Source organism: Budorcas taxicolor, chromosome 2 (genome assembly GCF_023091745.1).
Source record: "Budorcas taxicolor isolate Tak-1 chromosome 2, Takin1.1, whole genome shotgun sequence".
Classification (NCBI taxonomy): domain Eukaryota; kingdom Metazoa; phylum Chordata; class Mammalia; order Artiodactyla; family Bovidae; genus Budorcas; species Budorcas taxicolor.
Genome location: NC_068911.1, coordinates 24,019,825 through 24,042,263, shown reverse-complemented (window position 1 = coordinate 24,042,263; position 22,439 = coordinate 24,019,825). Strand labels below are relative to the sequence as shown.

Here is a 22,439-nt window from a genome sequence, read left to right as displayed (position 1 = left end):
AGCTCCCGGGTACCCTAGAGGTTAAGATTCCAGACTTTCACTGCCATGGCCTGAGTTCAATCCCTGGTCGGGGAACTGAGCCCCACAAGCCATGTGGCCAAAAGAAAAGAAAAAAAAGGAAAAGAAATGAGCATCAACTTTATGGAGAGTAAGATGTATGAAATACCAGTAGGAAGCTGGGTGTGTGAGCAAAAGAGACACTGTTACCAGGCAACCAGTTTGGTTCAGCCCTAGTTTCCTTGGTGATGATGGTGTGAGGGTGGTTTGTTTTATATAAAGACTCCAGTTCTTCCTCCTCCTTTCCTCCTTCCCTCTTTCTCTTTCTTGGAATGTATCTTCTCTGACCTATTCTCTCCCTGCAGCACTACCCATTTCCAGTTTTTGGGTTTGGAATCAGACACAGGTTCAAATTACAAAAGAGCCTCTGCTACTTACTAGCTGTGTGCCTCTCGGCAAGTTATTTGCTTCTATAAACCACAGGTTCTTAATCTGTGAAATGTATATAAAAATGAGACAATGTATACCACACACTTAGCACAAAGCTTGACAAAAAATTATTAGTTAAGATCAGTAGAAGGAAATTACTTCGAGTTGGTAAATCTCAGAAATGGCTGTGGCCATCAAGTTCTCAGAGCGCTATTTGATGCTGGTGGTGGGGTTCTTGGAAATAAAGTTGGGAGGGAAAACATAAGATGGAGATACACAGAAGCGTTGATTTCTCTTATTTACCCCCTCATTTATTCTCAGTTGGAAAAGCCTCTCCCTAATTAAAAGAGGAACCTGAATCATTCCATCCAGAAAGGAGGGAGGCAAGCTTGGCAGCTATAACTAAACAGTCACTAATGCTAGGAAAACCTTGCTTACCGTGGACATCAATGACTGTGAGGGCCCCGAGGGTGAGTCGAGCTCCACTGCTCAGCTTCCCTCGCACCAGCTGAACAATCTGTGCAATCTGATCATTGCTCTTCTTCAGAAAATCCTGGCAGGGGCATAGGAGGAAACAACGTGTTAAGTTGTATTCTCCTGGTAATCCCTTCTCTGGAATAATACCATCCACACTCCATGGTCCAAACCAGACTCCTAGATGTCATCCCTCAATCTCCCTTTCCGTCAGCCCCAGTCATTAACCTCAAGACAAATTTCAAAAGGATAATGCTAACTGAAAGAAGTCAGATTTGAAAGTCTAGATACTGTATGATTTTACTTTTATAATGTTGTGGAAAAGATAAAACTATAGGGGCATAAAACAGAATGGTAGTTGCCAAAGGCTGAGAATAGTGCCTACAAAGGGCACGAGGAAAATTTTAGGGTGTGTGGAACTGTTCTGTATCTTGGCTGTGATGATGGTTACACGAATGTATGTGCTTGTCAAAATGCAGAAATGCACCCTAAAAAAGATGAATTTTACAATATATATAAATTAGACACTAAGCCAGAATTAACAAAAATAACTAAACTCTTTTAGGTTAAAGTAGACAAAGGAAACATGAAAACTAAGTATAATTTGGACTGGATCCAGAATTACAAAAAGATGAGTTTAAAAGGTTAAATAATAATATTGTATCAATGTTGTTGGATATTGTGCTGTGGTTATGTAAGATGTTAATATGTTAATATACCTGGATGAAGGGTGTATGGGAATTCTTCGTATTATTTTTGCAACGTTATTTGCCGGTCTGACTTTATTTCAAAGTGAGTTAAACAACAAAAATGAATGAAGAACATATGAGACCACCCTATGCTCATCTCACCTTCCTTACTTTTTTGTTATGTGCTTCTGGGCAAATGATTTTAACCCTCTGTGTCTCAGTCTCATCTGTCAAATCTAGATAATTAAGGCTATTCTTCAAGTGATTTTGAGGAGTAAGACCCTGATGCTGGGAAAGATTGAAGGCAGAAGGAGAAGAGGGTGACAGATGATGAGATGGTCGAATGGCATCACTGACTCAATGGTCATGCGTTTGAGCAAACTCCAGAAGATTGCGAAGGACAGGGAAGCCTGGCGTGCTGCAGTCCATGGGGTCACAAAGAGTTGGACAGGACTTAGCAACTGAACAACAAAGGTAAAGCACTTGGCACAATGTCTGGTATGAATAAGCGAAAGTGAAGTTGCTCAGTCGTGTCCGACTTTTTGCGACCTCATGAAGGACAGGTATGAATAAAGTGTCCAGTAAATAGTGGTGGTTATTATTAATTATAATATCCTTAATGCATAGCAAAAAAGTCTTTTAAAAATATTTATTTGTTTGGCTGCACAAGGTCTTAGTTGAAGCATGTGGGTACTTTAGTTGCAGTACGTGGGATCTTTAGTTGCAGCATGAGAGATCTAGGTCCCTAACCAGGGCTTGAACCTGGGCCTCCTGCATTGGAGGCATAGAGTCTTAGCCACTGGACTACTAGGGAAGTCCCCTAAAAGGCTTTTTGATGCATCCCTATTGCCCTTGGTATGTCTGCAAGCCACTGGGGACAGAACTGTTCCCTACATCTCTCTTAACCACACACATTACACAGCAATTCTGGATCAAATTGCCTTTAGTTGCTGGAATGCACCATGCTTCTCGTTGTCAGATTTTTGCACGTTTTGGTCTCTCTCTCTCACGCTCTTCCTCCTGATCTGTGCTTGACTACTCCCTATTTATATTTTATGTCTCCTCTGAGACCCTGTTTTTTCTGGGACATCTTACCCTCTCTTACTTTTTCTCCTTCCTTTCCATGATATCTGGATCCCTGTATTTTCCTTATCACAGTTTGATAAAAGAGCCTTTAAAAAAAAATCTTTCTCACTTGACTGTAAATTCATGTCAAGGACAATGACTGATTCACTTCTAATTGCCTTTCCCTAGCAAAGTTCCAGTTGCAGATGTCCAACAAATATTTGTTAAATGAACAATAGGTCGGTGATAGACGGATGGATAGAAATTTTGTACCAACAACTTTAGGATGCCAAGGCACATCATTCAACATGCATGGTACTCCAGACCTTGAGTGTGTGATGGGAAGCATTCTATTCTTCACAGGTAGGAAATTGTAGCGCACAGATGCAGTTGCAAAAGTCAGAGTTTTTAGTGTTTCTAAGGTTTCAAATTATGTACATGAAAGCAGTTTTCAAGTGTAAAGTGCAACACATCTATTAGGAATTATGAGCAATAAATCTGTAAAAAGTGAAGCTGCTTGTTGTTCAGTCACTCAGTCATGTCCAACTGTTTGCGACCCTGTGGACTGCAGGGTTAGGGTTCCTGTCTTCTCTATCCTTCACTGTCTCCCAGAGTTTCCTCAAACTCATGTCCATTGAGTCAGAGATGCCATCCAACCATCTCATCCTCTGTCACCCCCTTCTTTTCTTGCCCTCAATCTTTCCCAGCATCAAGGTCTTTTCCAATGAGTTAGCTCTTTGCATTAGGTGGCCAAAGTACTGGAGTTTCAGTCTCAGCATCAGTCCTTCCAATGAATATTCAGGGTTAATTTCCTTCAGGGTTGACTGGTTTGATCTCCTTGCAGTTCAACAGACTTTCAAGAGTCTTCTCCAACACTACAATTTGAAAGCATCAGTTCTTTGGTGCTCACTCTTCTTTATGGTCCAACTCTCACATCTGTACATGACTACTGGAAAAACCATAGCTTTGATATGCAGACCTTTGCTGGCAAAGTGACGTCTCTGTTTTTTAATATGTTGTCTGTATCTAATTTGCCATAGCTTTACTTCCAAGGAGCAAGTGTCTTTTAATATCATGACTACAGTCACTGTCTGGAGTGATTTTGGAGCCCCCCAAAATAAAGTTTGTCACTGTTCCCATTTTTTCCCCATCTATTTGCCATGAAGTGAAGGGACAGATGTCATGATCTTAGTGTTTTGAATGCTGAGTTTTAAGCCAGCATTTTCACTCTAGTCTTTCACCTTCATCAAGAGACTCTTTAGTACCTATTCACTTTCTGCTGTTAAAGTAGTATTTGCATATCTGAGGGCTGATGATACTTTTCCCGGAAATCTTGATTCCAGCTATATTCCAGTCATCTAGCCAGGGATTTCGTATGATGTACTCTGCATATAACTTAACTAAGCAGGGTGACAATATACACCCTTGACACACTCCTTTTTCAATTTTGAACCAGTTCGTTGTTCCATGTCCTGTTTTAAGTGTTGCTTCCTGACCTGCACACAGTTTTCTCAGGAGATAGATAAAGTGGCCTGGTATTCCCATCTCTTTAAGAATTTCCCACAATTTGTTGTGATCCACACAGTCAAAAGCTTTAGCATAACTGATGAAGCAGAAGTAGATATTGCCTTTGGAATTGCATTGCTTTTTATGCGATCCAGCAGATGTTGGCAATTTCATCTCTGGTTCCTCTGCCTTTTAAAAACCCTGCTTGTACATCTGAAAGTTCTCACTTCATGTACTGCTGAAGTCTAGCTTGAAGGATTTTGTGCATATTCCTATTAGTATGTGAAATGAGTGCAACAGTACAGTAATTTGAACATTCTTTGGCATCAACTTTCTTTTGGATTTGAATGAAAACTGACCTTTTTCAGTGCTGTGGCCACTGCTGAGTTTTCCAAATTTGCTGGCATATTGAGTGCAGCACTTCAACAGCATCATCTTTTGGGATTTGAACTAGCTCAGCTGGAATTCCATCACCTCCACTAGCTTTGTTCGTAGTAATGCTTCCCAAGGCTCACTTGAATTCACACTCCAGGATGTCTGGCTCTAGTTGAGCAGCCATACCACTGTGGTTATCTGAGTCATTAAAATCTTTTTTGTACAGTTCTGTGTATTCTTGCCACTTCTTAATCTCTTCTCCTGTTAGGTCCTCACTGTTTCTGTCCTTTATTGTGCCCATCTTTGCATGAAAATTTCCCTTGGTATCTCCAATTTTCTTAAGGAGATCTTTAGTCTTTCCCATTCTATTGTTTTCCTCTATTTCTTTTCATTGTTTACTTAAGAAGGCTTTCTTATCTCTCCTTGCTATTCTCTAGAACTCTGTATCTTTCCTTTTCTCCTTTGCCTTTCACTTCTCCTCTTTTCTCAGTTATTTGTAAGACCTTCTCAGACAACTACTTTGCCTTCTTGCATTTCTTTTTTTGGGGGTTGGTTTTGGTCACTACCTCCTATACAATGTTATCAACCTCCATCCATAGTTCTTCAGGCACTATGTCTGCCAGAAATAATCCCTTGATCTATTTGCCACCTCCACTATATAACAGATTTGATTTAGGTTATACTTGAATGGCTAGTGGTTTTCCCTACTTTCTTCAATTTAAGTCTGAATTTGGCAATAAGGAGTTCATGATCCAAGCCACAGTTAGCTCCCAGTCGTGTTTTTGCTAACTATATAGAGCTTCTCCATTTTCAGCTGCAAAGAATATAATCAATCTGATTTCAGTATTGACCATCTGGTGATGTCCATGTGTAGAGTCATCTCTTGTGTTGTTGGAAGACAGTGTTTGCTATGATCAGTTTGTTCTCTTGGCAAAACTCTGTTAGCTTTGCCCTGCTTCATTTTGTACTCCAAGGCCAAACTTGCCTGTTAGTCCAGGTATCTCTTGACTTCCTACTTTCACATTCCAGGCCCCTATGATGAAAGGACATCTTTTTTTTTTTGGTGTTAGTCTTGTAGTTCTTCATAGAACTTTTTAACTTAGCTTCTTTGGCATCAGTGGTTGGTGCATAAACTTGCATTACTATAGTGTTAAATAGTTTGTTGGAAATGAACTGAGGTCATTCTGTCATTTTTGAGACTGCATCCAAATACTGCATTTTGGACTCTTTTGTTGACTATGAGGGGTACTCCATTTCTTCGAAGGAATTCTTTCCCATAGTAGTAGATATAATGGTCATCTGAATTAAACTCACCCATTCCCATCCATTTTAGTTCACTGATTCCTAAAATGTTGATGTTCACTCTTGCCATCTCCCGCTTGACAAAATCCACTTTACCTTGATTCGTGGACCTAACATTCCAGGTTCCTATGCAATGTTTTTCTTTATAGCATGGGACTTTACTTTCACCCCCAGACACATCCACAATTGAATGAAATTTCTGCTTTGGCCCAGCCTCTTCCTTCTTTATGGAGTCGTTTTTCCACTCTTCCCTAGTAGCATATTGGACACCTACTGACCTGCAGGGGGCGGTGCTTATCTTCCAGTGTCACCTTTTTGCCTTTTCATTTTGTTCATGGGGTTCTCAAGCCAAGAATACTGAAATGGTTTGCCATTCCTTTCTCCAAGGTACCACATTTTATCAGGCCTTGACTAGCAAGGATATGCCTTCAGCCACTCCATGTAGCTGGATGACATGCCTGGTGCCCTGGCTGTCCCACTGCTTGTCCATGTTTACTGTGTGGACCTTCATAGGCTGCAGGGTGTCTGTCAGTGTGCTGCATGGGGGGGGCGAGGGGGGGCGGAGCCAAGGCCCTGCTGTAGTTGGTAGGAAGGGGGTCTACAGAAGGCTGGAGCCAAGGTTGGAGGATGCCCAGGAGTGGAGGGCTCCCTGGCCTTGCTTCTGCTGCTGGCCAACCTGGGGACAATCTGCTGCCTGCATGGCCCTCTGCTGGCCGAGCTCTGGCCCCTCCTTTCCTCCCCTCCAGTTCCTCGGCATTATTATCCAGGCTCAGCAAGCCTGGCTGCCTGGAAGGGCGTGCACAGTGCTTCTTGGACTCCTGCCCCATTGTGCTGGGAACTTGGGGCCCTGGTTATTACCCTGCTCCTGCCTCGACCTCCCCCATGATCTCTGCGAAGCTGCTTCCCTTGCCAAAAATTGCAACTTGGTCAAATACTAATGTTCTAATTTTAATGTATAAAGCAAAATATAGCAAATTAAAATATATTCTGGCTCCCAGATAATCATATATAGGGGGAATGACAGCAGATCTGATGCGATAATCATAGAAAATTACACCATGGTAAAAATGTTGGGAATGGAGTTACCATTTACTCAGTCAAAAAATATTTATTAAACAACCACTTGGCACTGCAATAATCCCCTGATATATAATAATGAGCAAACCAGACACAGCCTGTTCCCTGTGGGGTTTATAGCCTATGATCTTAATACTGAATAACTTACCACCATCTCATTTAACCCTGCACAGTAGTAAGGTGTGGTGGTATAATTTCTTTCATTTTATAGACAAGGAGACTGAGACTCAGGTTAGGTAACTTGCCCATGGTCACATAGTTAACAGGTGAAGGTGTCAGAAGTTGAACTCAAGTCCATCTAGGTCCTGAACTCTCAAGTATAGGCATTAGTGGTAGAGTTAAGGGGAAATATGTGTGTCTGTATCTGAAGATAAGGAGGACCTGAGTATTCATGGTTTCAAGAGAAAGCTGAAGAAAAAGCTAGAGGTGGATGAGTGTTTGACTGGGGGTGGTGAAAAGGGATATGGTGGAGAAAGAAGAGAGGAAAACAGGACCAGGTGGCTTCTTGGCACCGGAAAAAGATGAAGAGGTCTCTGTTGGTACTAATTCTGCCAGGTTGGCACTTGGAAGGAAAGGCTGATAAAAGTTAAGATCCTTTAGCCTAGAATTTCTATCTAGGAAGAAATGTGAGAGTTCCTGCACTACAGAACTTGAGGATAGTCCTAATTCCAAACATGTGTCCTGAAGCAAACCCTGACTTCTGTGACATCATGGGCCTGTTTATTTTTTCTTTAGAAAAATGGCAGTTTAATTATATGTCATTCAAATCATAATCTAGCTTAAATCTCCACTATAAGCTTCATGACAGGCTCACTTACCGGTAGGGTCTTTTCAATCAGGGCTTGGGAAACCTCCTGGGTCCAAAAGATGGAGGAGACACAGATAACCACCTGGCCAGGCCACTGCAAGACCCACTGATTACGGGGGACCTGGGAAAGCGCAGGAGGGCAGTTTGCAGGGTCAGTTCATCTTGTGTGATTTAAACTGACTTCCTAAAATATCCACCACAATCTTATCCCCTCAACAAAAACAAAAGTCATCCCCAGCCTCTAAGATTACATACAAATCTTAACATTTCTGGGATTATTGATTTATGTCTTCCTCCCTGAATTTTATAGAAAAGAAAAAGATCCTCACCAACAATTTCATTAATTCCATCACCTACAAATTGGCACTTGCCATCTACATCTACAAGGGTTGATTATGAGCTGCTGCAGCTGCTGACCTTCAACACCCCTTTGAAAGGAGTTCAGGGTGGAGATCAGGAATAAGTCACCCTATGCTCTGGGAAAAACTTTCAGAACAGGTCTTCAGATAGATATTTTCAGGAGATGATTTTATGAGCCCAATTCTTGCAAATCCTCTTATCTAGAAAAACACTAAATCCTTCATGGTGGTATCTGCTCCTTGTGATTAGCAGTAACCTTCATGAGACTAGAAAACACCTTCTGTAAATAATATGTGCTTGATTGTGTATACTCCCCCTTCACCAAAATCACATATACACTGACCTTCCTTCCTTTACCTCTTAGGAGCAGTTTCTCAGAGGTATCTGAAATGCTGTCTCCTGGCTATAGTGCTCATTTTGCCCCAAATAAAACTCAGCTCACAACTTTCACAGTAACAGGGATAGAGTACAGGGACAAAGTAGGTGATAAAATAGTTAATCTCACTAGGGGATTGTAACTAGAATAAATATGGGAGACCCCTGTAAGTTAACGACTATGCAAGAAAGCAGGTTTGCTTAACTACAAGACCAAGCAGCTTGTTTAGCAACAAAACCATGCAACAGAAGCATAAGACATGCCCCCAAAACAACAAAACAATGAGGGCATGAGAGCCACATCTTTTCCAGTGAACTCAGTACGTTAATGGCTCCTAGGATATGCTCTCTGCAGGCATGAAAAACAATAATCTGTGGACCTAGCTTGGTCATGTAGGGACAAGAAAATTCCCCTGCCCAACTTGAAGGAGGAGCTCATGATGGAAGCACAATGTCTACTTGAGAAAGACAAAGAAGTTCTTCCTTTACCCTCTTTTTCTTTGATTATGAAACTGTAGCCCTGTAGGTTCTTGGGGTATGGTATCCTCTTGCCTGCCCACTTGTAAGCCTCACAAGCATCTTATGCTAATAAATCACTTTTTACCTATCACTTTGCTTCTTGCTGAGTTTTTTTCCTATGCTGAGACATAAAGGACTATGATAACAGAGCTCTTTTCAATGTTGTGCATTTTTTTTTCTATCAATATACTATATAATCAAGGTGTTGTTCAGAAAGTATTTATATAACTACTCTTTTTGATAGCTACATAATATTGCAATACTGTCCCACAATTTTCATAGCCATGACATCCCCTAACTTTTTTAAACTTCTCTGTAGATAGATAGAAATTATCCATAGATAGGCAAATTATGGGTTGAGAGCCATGTCTGAAGTTAGGTTGTAACACAGTCAGGCCATTGTTGAACCTATCATCTAAGCATGCTTTTGCACTACAAAGGCAAGGATAAATAGTTGTGACTGGTATATATTGCCTGCAGAGTGAAAATCATTTGCCATCTGGCTTTTTACAGAAAAAGCTTGTCTGGCTATAGATGCAACTACATGAAATAACTTCATGCAGGTAGTCATTTTTCTTTAACTTAATTTTTGATTAACTTAAATTTTGATTAAGTTTGATTCGGAGAAGGCAATGGCACCCCACTCCAGTACTCTTGCCTGGAAAATTCCATGGATGGAGGAGCCTGGTAGGCTGTAGTCCATGGAATCGTGAAGAGTCAGACACAACTGAGTGACTTCACTTTCACTTTTCACTTTCATGCATTGGAGAAGGAAATGGCAAGCCACTCCAGTGTTCTTCCCTGGAGAATCCCAGGGACGGGGGAGCCTGGTGGGCTTCTGTCTATGGGGTCGCACAGAGTCGGACACAACTGAAGCGACTTAGCAGCAGCAGCAATTTTTGATTTATAATGTATCAGGGGTCAAAGGACTTGGTTTTTCATTTACAGTACAAATACTACTGAGACAGGCAACAGTGTCAGTCCTGGGTACATCATTGGGAAGGTGTTAATTGAATATTCCTTTAATGGAAAAAGTCCTGGGGGTAGGGATGGGGGCCTCAAAGTTAGAAACACTTAAAAGAGAGGAGACTAAAGATCTAGTCAACTTTTTCACTCTCCTCTGTCACTTTCATCAAGAGGCTCTTTAGTTCTTCTTCGCTTTCTGCCATAAGGGTTCACGGGGTTCTCAAGGCAAGAATATTGAAGTGGTTTACCATTTCCTTCTTCAGTGGACCATGCTTTGTCAGAACTCTCCACTGTGACCCATCTGTCTTCGGTGGCCCTACATGGCATGGCTCATAGTTTCATTGAATTAGACAAGGCTGTGGTCCATGTGATCCATTTGATTAGTTTTCTGTGATTGTGGTTTTCATTCTGTCTGTCCTCTGATGGATAAGGATAAGAAGCTTATGGAAGCTTCCTGATGAGAGGCTCCTTGGAAGAAGAGCTATGACCAACCTAGACAGCAATCTAAAAGCAGAGACATTATTTTGTCAACAAAGGTCCATCTAGTCAAAGCTATGGCTTTTCCAGTAGTCATGTATGGATATGAGAGCTGGACCATAAAGAAAGCTGAGTGCCGAAGAACTGATGCTTTTGAACTGTGCTGTTAGAGAAGACTCTTGAGAGTCCCTTGGACTGTAAGGAGATCAAATCACTAAATCCTAAAGGAAATCACTCCTAAATATTCATTGGAAGGACTGATGCTGAAGCTGAAACTCCAACACTTTGGCCATCTGATATGAAGAACTGACTCACTGGAAAAGACCCTGATACTGGGAAAGATTGAAGGAAGGAGAAGGGGATGACAGAGGGTGAGATGGTTGGATGGCATCACTGACAGGATGGACATGCGTTTAAGCAAGCTCCAGGAGTTGGTGATGGACAGGGAAGCCTGGCATGCTGCAGTCCATGGGATCGTAAAGAGTTGGACACGACAGAGCAACAGAACTGAGCTGTAAGATCTAGGCTGCCAACAGTAAATGTAAGAGTAATTGTGACAGGTTCTTTTCCCTTATGCCTTCTGTTATACAAGTCACCTAAAGCTTTGGGAGCTAAATGAGTTGTGCCCTTTGGAGTGTTAACTACAAATTGCCACTTTGCCATCTACCTCTATACAGATTAAATCATGTGCTGCTGCAGTTGATTTTCAGCATCCCCTATAAAGAGTTCAGGGTGGAGAGCAGAAATGAGGCACTCTGTGGTTTGAGAAAAACTTGTAGCACAGGTCTTCAGATAGACATTTTCAGGAGCTGTTTTTATTAGCTCAATTTTTATATCTCCTTACATCTAGAAAAGCACCAATACCCTTCATGGTGACGAGTGCTCCTCGTGACTAGCATAAACCTGAAAAAATATGTGCTTGATTGCATGTATTCCCCCTTCACCAAAATCACATGTATATTGACCTGCTCCCTACCTCTACGGAGCAATTTCTCAGAGCTATCTGAAGTGCTGTTCCCCAGACTGCAGTCTTCTTGTTGCCCCAAATAAAACTTACCTTGTAATTTTCACATTGTGCAATTTTTTAAAGTAAACAGGGCATGTGTAATGTTAATGAAAAACCTAGGAGAGGGGATGCTTAATTGGGAAGGGGCTCTAAATAAACCTCTTGCCATCAATTATTTTCACAGAAAGGACTGGCCCACAGTAATCATAGGATATACTGGTATGGGCCGCTTATAACTGTAAACCTTTCATATTCAGAACTATATATACTGCCCCAGGATTTATAGGGAAAAAGAAAAGAGGCACAGAGGGGTCAGGTATTACTTATCAGGAGAGGGATGGGTTTTAGTGGAAGACAGGCTTCCATTTAACCTTGGCCCCCAAATTTTTCTTGGTGTACCAACACCCTGGCATGTGTACCCCGGTTTTCATTTACCTGGACATATGCTTCAATCCCAAGTTTAATAACTTCCTGCATACTGGCAAGCATCATCTGTTCCACCTGAAGGAGCCATTTTTCCACCATGCCCTGCAGGTTGAGACAGAGAGGCAGTGACAGTTAACCAAGCCTGGAGGGAGGGACCATGGGCAGAGGCCAGCTTTCTCTCAGCAAAGGGCTGGAGGGAGGCCAAAGGTTTGTACACCTTCAAGCCAATATTCTTTAACTATTGATTACCCTTATTTACCGTATTCTCAGAAGTGTATGTTTCAAAAGAGGGACAATAGAAACTTTTTAACACACATTTCTTTCACATTTTCTGAAAGACAACTTCTTAGGAGACAAGTGATATATTTATACTTCAGATTGAGAAATAAGATATTGCCTGTCATGTCAGTAAATAAAAGAAGTTGCAGCCACCAGCAACCGCAGCCACCCTGTATCCCCTGAAGGTGAGCCCTGAAGGAACTCAGGAAGGAGACAAAGAATGCTTGCCTACAAGCTGCAGTCACCCCCAAGGGTGCAGCTTGAGGAAACTCAGGATGTGAAAACACAGGATACTGGCCCCAGATAGCTGAGGTGGATATCAAAGGACTGATCAGTGAGCCCAGACTCTTGCATCTTCTCATACATAGAAAAACAATCAATTCCTTAACTTGTGATATCTGGTTTTCTTTCATTAACAATAATCTTTTGACATTCAGAAGTTGCAAAACTCCTAAATATCCTGGCTCCCCTCCAACCTCCAGCAGTTTTCTCCGGCTTACCTGAGATGTTGCCTCTCTAACTTGACATTCTAAGAATGTATGCTGAATAAAACAGAACTCAACTTCTGGGTGGTACATTTTTTCAGTCTAAAGTTCATAAAATAAATTGTCCATTTCTAATTGCACAATTTTAATTCTTGTATTATTCCAGCAGTCCTCAAACTTTGCTGGGTACTGGCATCATCTGGAGTTCTTTAAAAGTTATGGATTCCTGAACCCCACTCCCAGACATCCTGATTTGATTGGTATGGGATGCAACCAGGGCAAATGGAGTTTTTAGAATCTCTACAGGTAATTAGAATATGCAGCTTATTATTCAGTGTTAGAGTTTCAGGTAACTGTACCTGCTGACTTCAGTGCTAGCTGGTGTCTGGTTCCAAGGTGTGATTCCTAGTTGCTGAAACTTAAATGTGTGGGTGGCAAAAATGGTCTATCAAGCAAGGCCAAGAACACTAGTCTACTTCTACTGTGAGGTGCTGGCATGTTCAGCAAGAGTGGAAGTAACTTACATTTTACTTGTTATATAAGGGCACATGTATAAAAAGTGTGAGTTAAATGGCATTATATCCATGATGTATTATTGACCTTTAAAAACACCTGCCCCTACTGGACAGTTTATTGATCTGACTGGAACTCTGAATTTAGATCTGCTCATGCGGATTTAAACAGTAAGTTGTTTGGATCTGGTTCCTGCTACTCTCTCCACATCAAGTTTTATTGAAAATTTCCCACAAATTTAGGGTGCCATGTGAATTGCAGTGTAATCTCCATCTTAGAGATGAACAAACAGACCCAGAAAGATTAGTTCCCCAAAGTCGGCTGTGCTGCGTGCTTAGTCTCTCAGGCATGTCCGATTCTGCGACCCATTGGCCTGTATGTAGCCCGCCAGGCTCCTCTGCCCATGGGATTTTTCAGGCAGGAATACTGGATTGGTTGCCATTTCCTTCTCCAGAGGGTCTTCCTGACCCAGGGATCGAACCCACATCTCCCGTGTCTCCTGTTTTGCTGTCAGATTCTTTACCTGCTGAACCATTAGGGAAGCCCCAAAGTTAGGGAAGCACATCATTAAGTTGTGGAATGTAAATGTTCCACACTCAGTCTGAAACCAGAGTCTAAATGCTTAACCAACATATAATCTGCTTCTCTCTGTTTGGCTGTTATAAAGAAAAGAGCTCAAAAATGGGTAAATGGAATTACTTTGGCTTGAGCTGGGTAGATTTTCTGTTTGAATGGAACGATTTCTTTTTCTGAGCTGATCATGCCCACAATCTCCAGACTGTCTGTAAACTCCAGCTTGGCAATTCCTTCAAAGCACTTCTTCAAGTGTGGCTGCACCCGGAGAGGGTCCTTTGTCTCTGACAATATCTCCAGCAGCTCATCATTTGATAGGAAGAAGAACCTATTTCAAAGCAAAGCAAGATGGCTACTGGAATCTCTTCTAAGAGCTTCTATTCCTAACAAAAGTGATACTCCCCGACGGGTAGATGACACTCTAGTGAACACCAGCTACTTCTAGGGCCTTATCTAAGGCCAACTCCCCTTCACCATTTTTCATCTAGGGCATAGAGACTGGAGACAGTTTTGACTCAGAGCAAAAAAAAAAAAAAAAAAAAAAGATGAAAGCTGGTATATGTGGGTTTTATATGGCTGTGTGTGAGGAGTTGGTATCAGCTGAAAGACATCTAAACAGAGCAGTGGTTCTTAACCTTGTCTACAGCTTAGAATCATCTGCAGAGTTTAGGAAAAAAAGTTTCAATGCCAAGGTTCCACTGCCCAGAGATTCCAATACTGATCTGGGATCTTATATTTTTAAAAATCCCTGTGATTCTAATGTGCAATCAGTGTTGAGAACTACTGGGCAGGAGGAAAGAAAACTTCCTTATCTTTCCTTATTCTCAGAAAATGTTACAGGTGGGAAATAAGTGCACATTAATAATGAGCCTATTTATGTGCAGAGGGCTTTATCATGTTTTATATTAGAGTAATAAGATAGCTTCACTCTCTTGCTTAGACCTTAAAGGCAGGGATAGCAAACTTTCAGAAAATGTTCTAGGGATAAATCTCTACAGTAACCACTAGGTTTTAAGTTCAGTAATGGAAGGATCATATAATGACAGTTTTCACTGTATGTATTGTTGTTCAGTTGCTATGTCATGTCCAACCCTTTGTGACCCCATGGACTGCAGCACACCAGGCTTTTCTGCCCTTCACTATCTACAAAAGGTCACAATATTTGTAACTTCTTTGTTCAAGAGGTGAAGTCTGTTTTCACATCTCTTGAAACTTGGCTGGCTCTGAGTTCTGCTTTGGCCAATAGATTTTGGAAGACATGAATTTGCACTAGTTTCAAGCTTAGACATCAAGAGGCCTTGAAGTTTCAACTCTTGCTGCTTTTGGGAACACTGCAACCATCACCATATGAATAAACCCAGGCTAGCCTTCTGGAGGTTGAAAGACATTTGGGCCAATTATCCTTGCTGCCCTGGCCAACAGGAAGCTCACCACCAGACAAGTGGTTGAGGCGATGGTCTGCCAGTTGTCTGCGATCAACATGAGTGAGCCCTGATGAGGCCAGAAGAACTACCCAGCTGAGCTCTGCCTAGTTTTCCAACCCACAGAATTGTGAGCTCAGTAAACAGTTGATGTTTTAAACTTCTAAGTTTGGATGTGGCTTGCTATGCAGCAAAGCAAATTAACACACTGTAACTGTAGCATTGAATGGATGGGAATAAATCAATAATTATTTGTTGGCTGGTTGACTAACTGTTATCTAATCAGGATGTCGATTTCTCCCACTCCCAAGTGAAATTCAAATAGGTGATCTCTATGGATTCATCATGTGTGATAATGAATAGGGCTCAATAGCCATAAGAGTAATAATTAGTATTTTGTATGATTTAAAACTAAAAATTTTATTTAGCACTCTGTAGTTTCAAGATAAAATTCATTTAAAACATGTGACTATCATGAACATTTTCAAAGTCTTTCCTGAGAGCGCTTACTTTTATTCCGTAAAAATACACAAACAAATACTGATACTTTGTGTATGTAGTTAATTAACTTAGGGAGAAGATGAAGCTCAGAGAAGACTACCTGAATTTGTCCATTTACCAGTCTTATGCTTTTTAGCAAGTTTTGTTTCCTCATTTGTAAAATTGGGGTAAATACAATGTAAGCAACTTCATAGGATTCTTGTAAGGGCTAAATCAGATAATATGTTTAAGCACTTAAAGTGGTGACCTGGCATATGGTAAATACTGTATTAATGTTGGCTATTATTCATTATTAGGAAAAACATTAGTGGGCATATGATTAGAAGCTCATATTTCAAAGGTTTCTTCTTAACAAAGTTTTGTGCTTCCAAGTTAAGGTTTTTTTCACTATCTGTGCTATATTTGTGTTATCCAACACTGAAGCCCTTAGCAAAATGTGGCTATTTACCTTTAAAGAATTAATACTAAATAAATTAAAATTTTACTAAGTTACACTAGCCACATTTCAAGTGCTGGATAGCCATATGTGGCTAATGACTCAAACTGAGGCCTGCTTAACTCCAAAGTCCAGGCTTTTGAGTACTATACCCCTCTAACTGGGTGTCTGACCATGCTGGCTCCATTGGTGTCCATTCAACCTCACTCTAAATAGTGACTATGAAGACATGCCTTACCCCTGAGAGCTGGCTCTTGGGGAATGGAAAACCTCAAAAGAATATGGAATAGATGTGTGTGTGTGTGTGTGTGTCTGTGTGTGTGTGTGTGTGTGTGTGTGCGCGCATGCTTAGTCACTCAGTTGTGTCCAACTCTTTGCAACCCTATGGATGGTAGCCTGGCAGGCTCCTCTGTGCATGGGGATTCTCCAGGCAAGAATACTGAAGTGAATTGCCATGCCCTCCTCCAGGAGATCTTCCCAACCCAGAGACTGAACCCAGGTCTCCACACTGCAGGTGGATTCTTTACCGACTGAGCCATCAGAGAAGCTCATGGAATAGATGAGTAGAAGCCAACTCAGTATAAAAAAAAATGTAATTCTACCAATATATGGGTCAAGAGGGCAAATTTAAACAAGAGAACAATACTAGATACCTGGGAAAAAACAGTCTCTTCTTCTCCAAGTAATCATTCAGCCCTTTCTGGATGTCCTCCAACAGAAGGTTGGCTTCTTGAAGTCTCTCAGCCATCCGTGGCTGGTCTGCTGCCATCAAAACCCTGGTATCTTTCACCTGGGTTCCATAAAAAGGTGATAATCATCAAGAGGTTCCCAGATTCTGGGACTGATTGCTGTAATGAGTGTGTGACTAATGCATCGATTAATGACCCTCCCAGCCTAATCACCTCCTAATCCCACAAGGGTGACTGCTCATTACAATACCCTTTTGCTCTGGCCATGATTGAATGGGCTGGGGTTGGGCACCTAAAAGCAACAAAGTCAATTATATTTTAACTACTGGGATTGCGGAATCAGACCATGATATTCCATACTTATCTGTTCTTGCCCCTCGAACATTTGTTAAATAACTGAGTAACTGAATATAGTGAATTATTTGAATTCTAAAATTATTCTCAATTTATAAGCTTTATCACATTATCCTGTAACAAATAAAGTCTTATATCTCATGAGGAATGGGAGCTAAATTATCCAAATTTAAATAGTTACCCTCTATGAAGTTGGGACTTCAAAAGGCCACTAATTTTCATATTCCCTATTCCCATGTTTTAATTTTTAATAACAAATAACCAGAAATTTAAAAATTATAAAGATATTGTATTTGCAAAAATCAGCTTAGGTAAAATCCAGTTTACTTATAGATTTCAAGGGACATGGTAGGATTGAATAATGAGGAACACCTATATGGCATCCCACATTTGTGATGGTGAGATGTGCTAGGGAGTGAAAACTCACAGCTTGGGACATAAGTGATTTCCAGTAATTATCAACGATGGCAAATTTCCTGCCCTCTTCTGGCATCTGGGCTATGATGTCCTCTGAACTGAAGATTGGTTCCAGGTACAGCCAAGTGGCTTGGCACTTTAACCAGGCATCCAAAATTTCCTGCACACGAACTAGCTTTTCTTCCCATTTCTGCAAATTTAACATTTCACATCTGAATCATTAACATGCCACTAAGCATCACAGAACCACTGACTAAACAAATGGATGCATTCATTAACTTATTCAGTCATTCACTTGTTCCACAAATACTTGCTGAGTGACCCCTATGTCCTGGTCACTCTTGTAGGCAAAGTGGATACAGCAATGAAAGAGAAAACAAGATTCCTTATCCTTATAGAGTTCCTAGTGGAATAATCACAACAACAACAACAATGCTGCTAATTAACTGAAAGTGTCAGCTCTGCTACAAGCTTGTTTAAAAAATTTACACTGGAAAGCATCTTGAAAGAGATAGTTAAAAAGTTAAGGTTCACCTTAACTTTTTAAGGGATAATAAAAAAAACAGGACTAATAAAAGGAATAAAAAAACAAGGAATAATAACAAAAAAGTCTAAAAAAGAATAATAATAATTAAGAAAAAAACAAGCCTAAAAAGGAATTTTAAAAATATCCTGATTTTCAGGGTCATCTTAAAAAACAACAATAACAATAATAGTTTTAAGGCTTACTCTGTGCCAAGTGATGGTCCAAGTGCTTTATGTATGTGAAAACCAATTTAATCCAACAGATTCATGAGGGAGATATTATTATAAAACTTACTTTACAGATGCAGAAACTGACAGATTCAAGTAACTGGTCTAAAGTCACACAACCAATAAGGGACAGAGTCAGAATTTGAACACAGACAGTCTGGCTTGAGTCTCTGTCCTTAGCCTATTTTACTTCTACAAACAATGATCAAAGGAGGCTAACCTCTAGTAATTTACATTCTAGATTTCTAAAACTGATAAGATACTTCCCAAATGTATTTTTGTTTGGTGTACTCAAAACACTTATCTTCTCTTTTAGCAGACTGTCACAAAACCTCAGTCTACCAAACTATTACAAAGGCTTACTTGGTTATTGCTTTCAGTCTTTATAAGCTTCCCTGGTGGCTCACTTGGTAAAGAGTCTGCCTACAACATGGGAGACCCAGGTTTAATCCCTGGGTGGGGAACATCACCTGGAGAAGGAAATGGCAACTCACTCCAGCATTCTTGCCTGGAGAATTCCATGGACAGAGGAGCCTGGTTGGGCTACAGTCCATGGGATCATAACAAGTTGGACACACTTTCAGTCTTTTGTTGTTGCTGCTTTTTATCAAGAGAAAGTGGGTTTTCTTTTTAATTGAACTTAAAAATATTCTTTTAGGATTTCCTTGCAGTCCAGTGGTTAAGACTCCATGCTTCCACTACAGGGGGTGTGGGTTAGATCCCTGGTTGGGGAGCTAAGGTTCTACATGCCTCATGGTATGGTCAAAAAAGTAAAAACAAAACAAAAACTTTCTGTTCCTCCAAGAAAGCCAGAGCCTAATGGGCCATCACAAAACGTTCCATCTCATTTCCTCTTACCCGGCATTCAGTTTCTATTGGTTTGACAAATGGAGAGCCACACATGGTCTGGGTTTTTATCACGTGATCATCAAGTAACAGTTGAATGTCATCAACTGCACACAAGATGCTTGTATCCTGCAAATAAAAATGACCCACCCTGTTAAAATCAGACCTCTTTCCCACAACTTCATACTGATCCCCAAAGGACTCACCGCTCAGATCTCCACCTCTGTGGGACACTATGTCTTATAGGAGAGAGAGTTTTCTATTTTCTACTTTGAAAATATTCTTAAAGACTTTTATACCGCCTTTGCAGAAATCAAATGTGGTCCAAACCTAGATCTGCAACTAGTATCTGCTGTCTGGAGGAGAAAGAGTTCTGTCCTCTTCTGTGTGTTTCTGATATTCTGTTCACTTGCTTTCCTGGCTCCCTCAGGTAGAATCAACTGCTAATCTGCATAGATTAGGTTTGATTCCCAAACCATGTGCCCCAGGGCACTACAGCAAACTCACAGCAAATAACTTCAGTTATGCAGGAGGGCCTAGAGGAACTATCCCACATTGAGGGTCAGGAAGGGTAGCAGTGAGGAGATACCCTTCGTCCAAGGTAAGGAGCAGCAGCTGCGCTTTGCTGGAGCAACGTGAAGAGATACCCCACGCCCAAGGTAAGAGAAACCCAAGTAAGATGGTAGGTGTTGCAAGAGGGCATCAGAGGGCAGACACACTGAAACCATACTCACAGAAAACTAGTCAATCTAATCACACTAGGACCACAGCCTTGTCTAACTCAATGAAACCAAGCCATGCCCATGAGGCCATCTAAGATGGGCAGGTCATGGTGGAGAAGTCTGACAGAATGTGGTCCACTGGAGAAGGGAATGGCAAACCACTTCAGTATTCTTGCCTTGAGAACCCCATGAACAGTATGAAAAGGCAAAATGATAGGATACTGAATGAGGAACTCCCCAGGTCAGTAGGTGTCCAATATGCTACTGGAGATCAGTGGAGAAATAACTCCAGAAAGAAAGAAGGGATGGAGCCAAAGCAAAAACAATACCCAGCTGTGGATGTGACTGGGGATAGAAAACAAAGTCCGATGCTGTAAAGAGCAATATTGCATACGAACCTGGAATGTCAGGTCCATGAATCAAGGCAAATTGGAAGTGGTCAAACAAGAGATGGCAAGAGTGAATGTCGACATTCTAGGAATCAGCGAACTCAAATGGACTGGAATGGGTGAATTTAACTCAGATGACCATTATATCTACTACTGCAGGCAGGAATCCCTCAAGAGATGGAGTAGCCATCATGGTCAACAAAAGAGTCTGAAATGCAGTACTTGGACACAATCTCAAAAACAACAGAATGACCTCTGTTCATTTCCAAGGCAAACCATTCAATATCACAGTTATCCAAGTCTATGCCCCAAACAGTAATGCTGAAGAAGCTGAAGCTGAATGGTTCTATGAAGACCTACAAGACCTTTTAGAACTAACACCTAAAAAAGATGTCCTTTTCATTATAGGGGACTGGAATGCAAAAGCAGGAAGTCAAGAAACACCTGGAGTAACAGGCAAATTTGGCTTTGGAATGCAGAATGAAGCAGGGCAAAGACTAATAGAATTTTGCCAAGAAAATGCACTGGTCATAGCAAATACCCTCTTTCAACAACACAAGAGAAGACTCTACACATGGACATCACCAGATGATCAACACCAAATTCAGACTGATTACATTCTTTGCAGCCAAAGATGGAGATGCTCTATACAGTCAACAAAAACAAGACCAGGAACTGACTGTGGCTCAGATCATGAACTCCTTATTGCCAAATTCAGAATTAAATTGAAGAAAGTAGGGAAAACCACTAGACCATTTAGGTATGACCTAAATCAAATCCCTTATGATTATACAGTGGAAGTGAGAAATAGATTTAAGGGCCTAGATCTGATAGATAGAGTGCCTGATGAACTATGGACAGAGGTTCATGACATTGTGCAGGACACAGGGATCAAAACCATCCCCATGGAAAAGAAATGCAAAAAAGCAAAACGGCTGTCTGGGGACGCCTTACAAATAGCTGTGAAAAGAAAAGAAGTGAAAAGCAAAGGAGAAAAGGAAAGATATAAACATCAGAATGCAGAGTTCCAAAGAATAGCAAGAAGAGATAAGAAAGACTTCTTTAGCGATCAATGCAAAGAAATAGAGGAAAACAACAGAATGGGAAAGACTAGAGATCTCTTCAAGAAAATTAGAGATACCAGGGAACATTTCATGCAAAGATGGGCTTGATAAAGGACAGAAATGGTATGGACCTAACAGAAGCAGAAGATATTAAGAAGAGGTGGCAAGAATACATGGAAGAACTGTATGAAAAAGACCTTCATGACCCGGATAATCACGATGGTGTGATCACTCACCTAGAGCCAGACATCCTGGAATGTGAAGTCGAGTGGGCCTTAGAAAGCATCACTATGAACAAAGCTAGTGAAGGTGATGGAATTCCAGTTGAGCTATTTCAAATCCTGAAAGATGATACTGTGAAAGTGCTGTACTCAATATGCCAGCAAATTTGGAAAACTCAGCAGTGGCCACAGGACTGGAAAAGGTCAGTTTTCATTCCAATCCCAAAGAAAGGCAATGCCAAAGAATGCTCAAACCACCACACAGTTGCACTCATCTCACACACTAGTAAAGAAATGCTCAAAATTCTCCAAGCCAGGCTTCAACAATATGTGAACCGTGAACTTCCTGATGTTCAAGCTGGTTTTAGGAAAGGCAGAGGAACCAGAGATCAAATTGCCAACATCCACTGGATCATGGAAAAAGCAAGAGAGTTCCAGAAAAACATCTATTTCTGGTTTATTGACTATGCCAAAGCCTTTGACTGTGTGGATCACAATAAACTGTGGAAAATTCTGAAAGAGATGGGAATACCAGACCACCTGATCTGCCTCTTGAGAAATCTGTATGCAGGTCAGGAAGCAACAGTTAGAACTGGACATGGAACAACAGACTGGTTCCAAATAGGAAAAGGAGTGTGTCAAGGTTGTATATTGTCACCCTGCTTATTTAACTTATATGCAGAGTACATCATGAGAAACGCTGGGCTGGAAGAAGCACAAGCCGGAATCAAGATTGCCGGGAGAAATATCAATAACCTCAGATATGCAGATGACACCACCCTTATGGCAGAAAGTGAAGAGGAACTCAAAAGCCTCTTGATGAAAGTGAAAGAGGAGAGTGAAAAAGTTGGCTTAAAGCTCAACATTCAGAAAACAAAGATCATGGCATCTGGTCTCATCACTGCATGGGAAATAGATGGGGAAA

General features: G+C 41.0%; 1 protein-coding gene across 1 annotated transcript in view; it reads right to left on the bottom strand.

Annotated features, from left to right (window-relative positions):
- The window catches only part of DNAH3 (dynein axonemal heavy chain 3), a 229,731-nt gene that overhangs the window by 132,743 nt on the left and 74,549 nt on the right, over positions 1–22,439 (bottom strand). The window contains exons 22-28 of the mRNA XM_052659374.1: positions 19,131–19,247; positions 17,530–17,709; positions 16,713–16,849; positions 13,828–14,029; positions 11,861–11,953; positions 7,733–7,843; positions 865–979 (exon numbers count right to left, since the gene is read on the bottom strand). Of these exons, the coding sequence (XP_052515334.1) occupies positions 865–979; positions 7,733–7,843; positions 11,861–11,953; positions 13,828–14,029; positions 16,713–16,849; positions 17,530–17,709; positions 19,131–19,247 (955 nt within the window). The remainder of the gene's footprint in view (positions 1–864; positions 980–7,732; positions 7,844–11,860; positions 11,954–13,827; positions 14,030–16,712; positions 16,850–17,529; positions 17,710–19,130; positions 19,248–22,439) is intronic.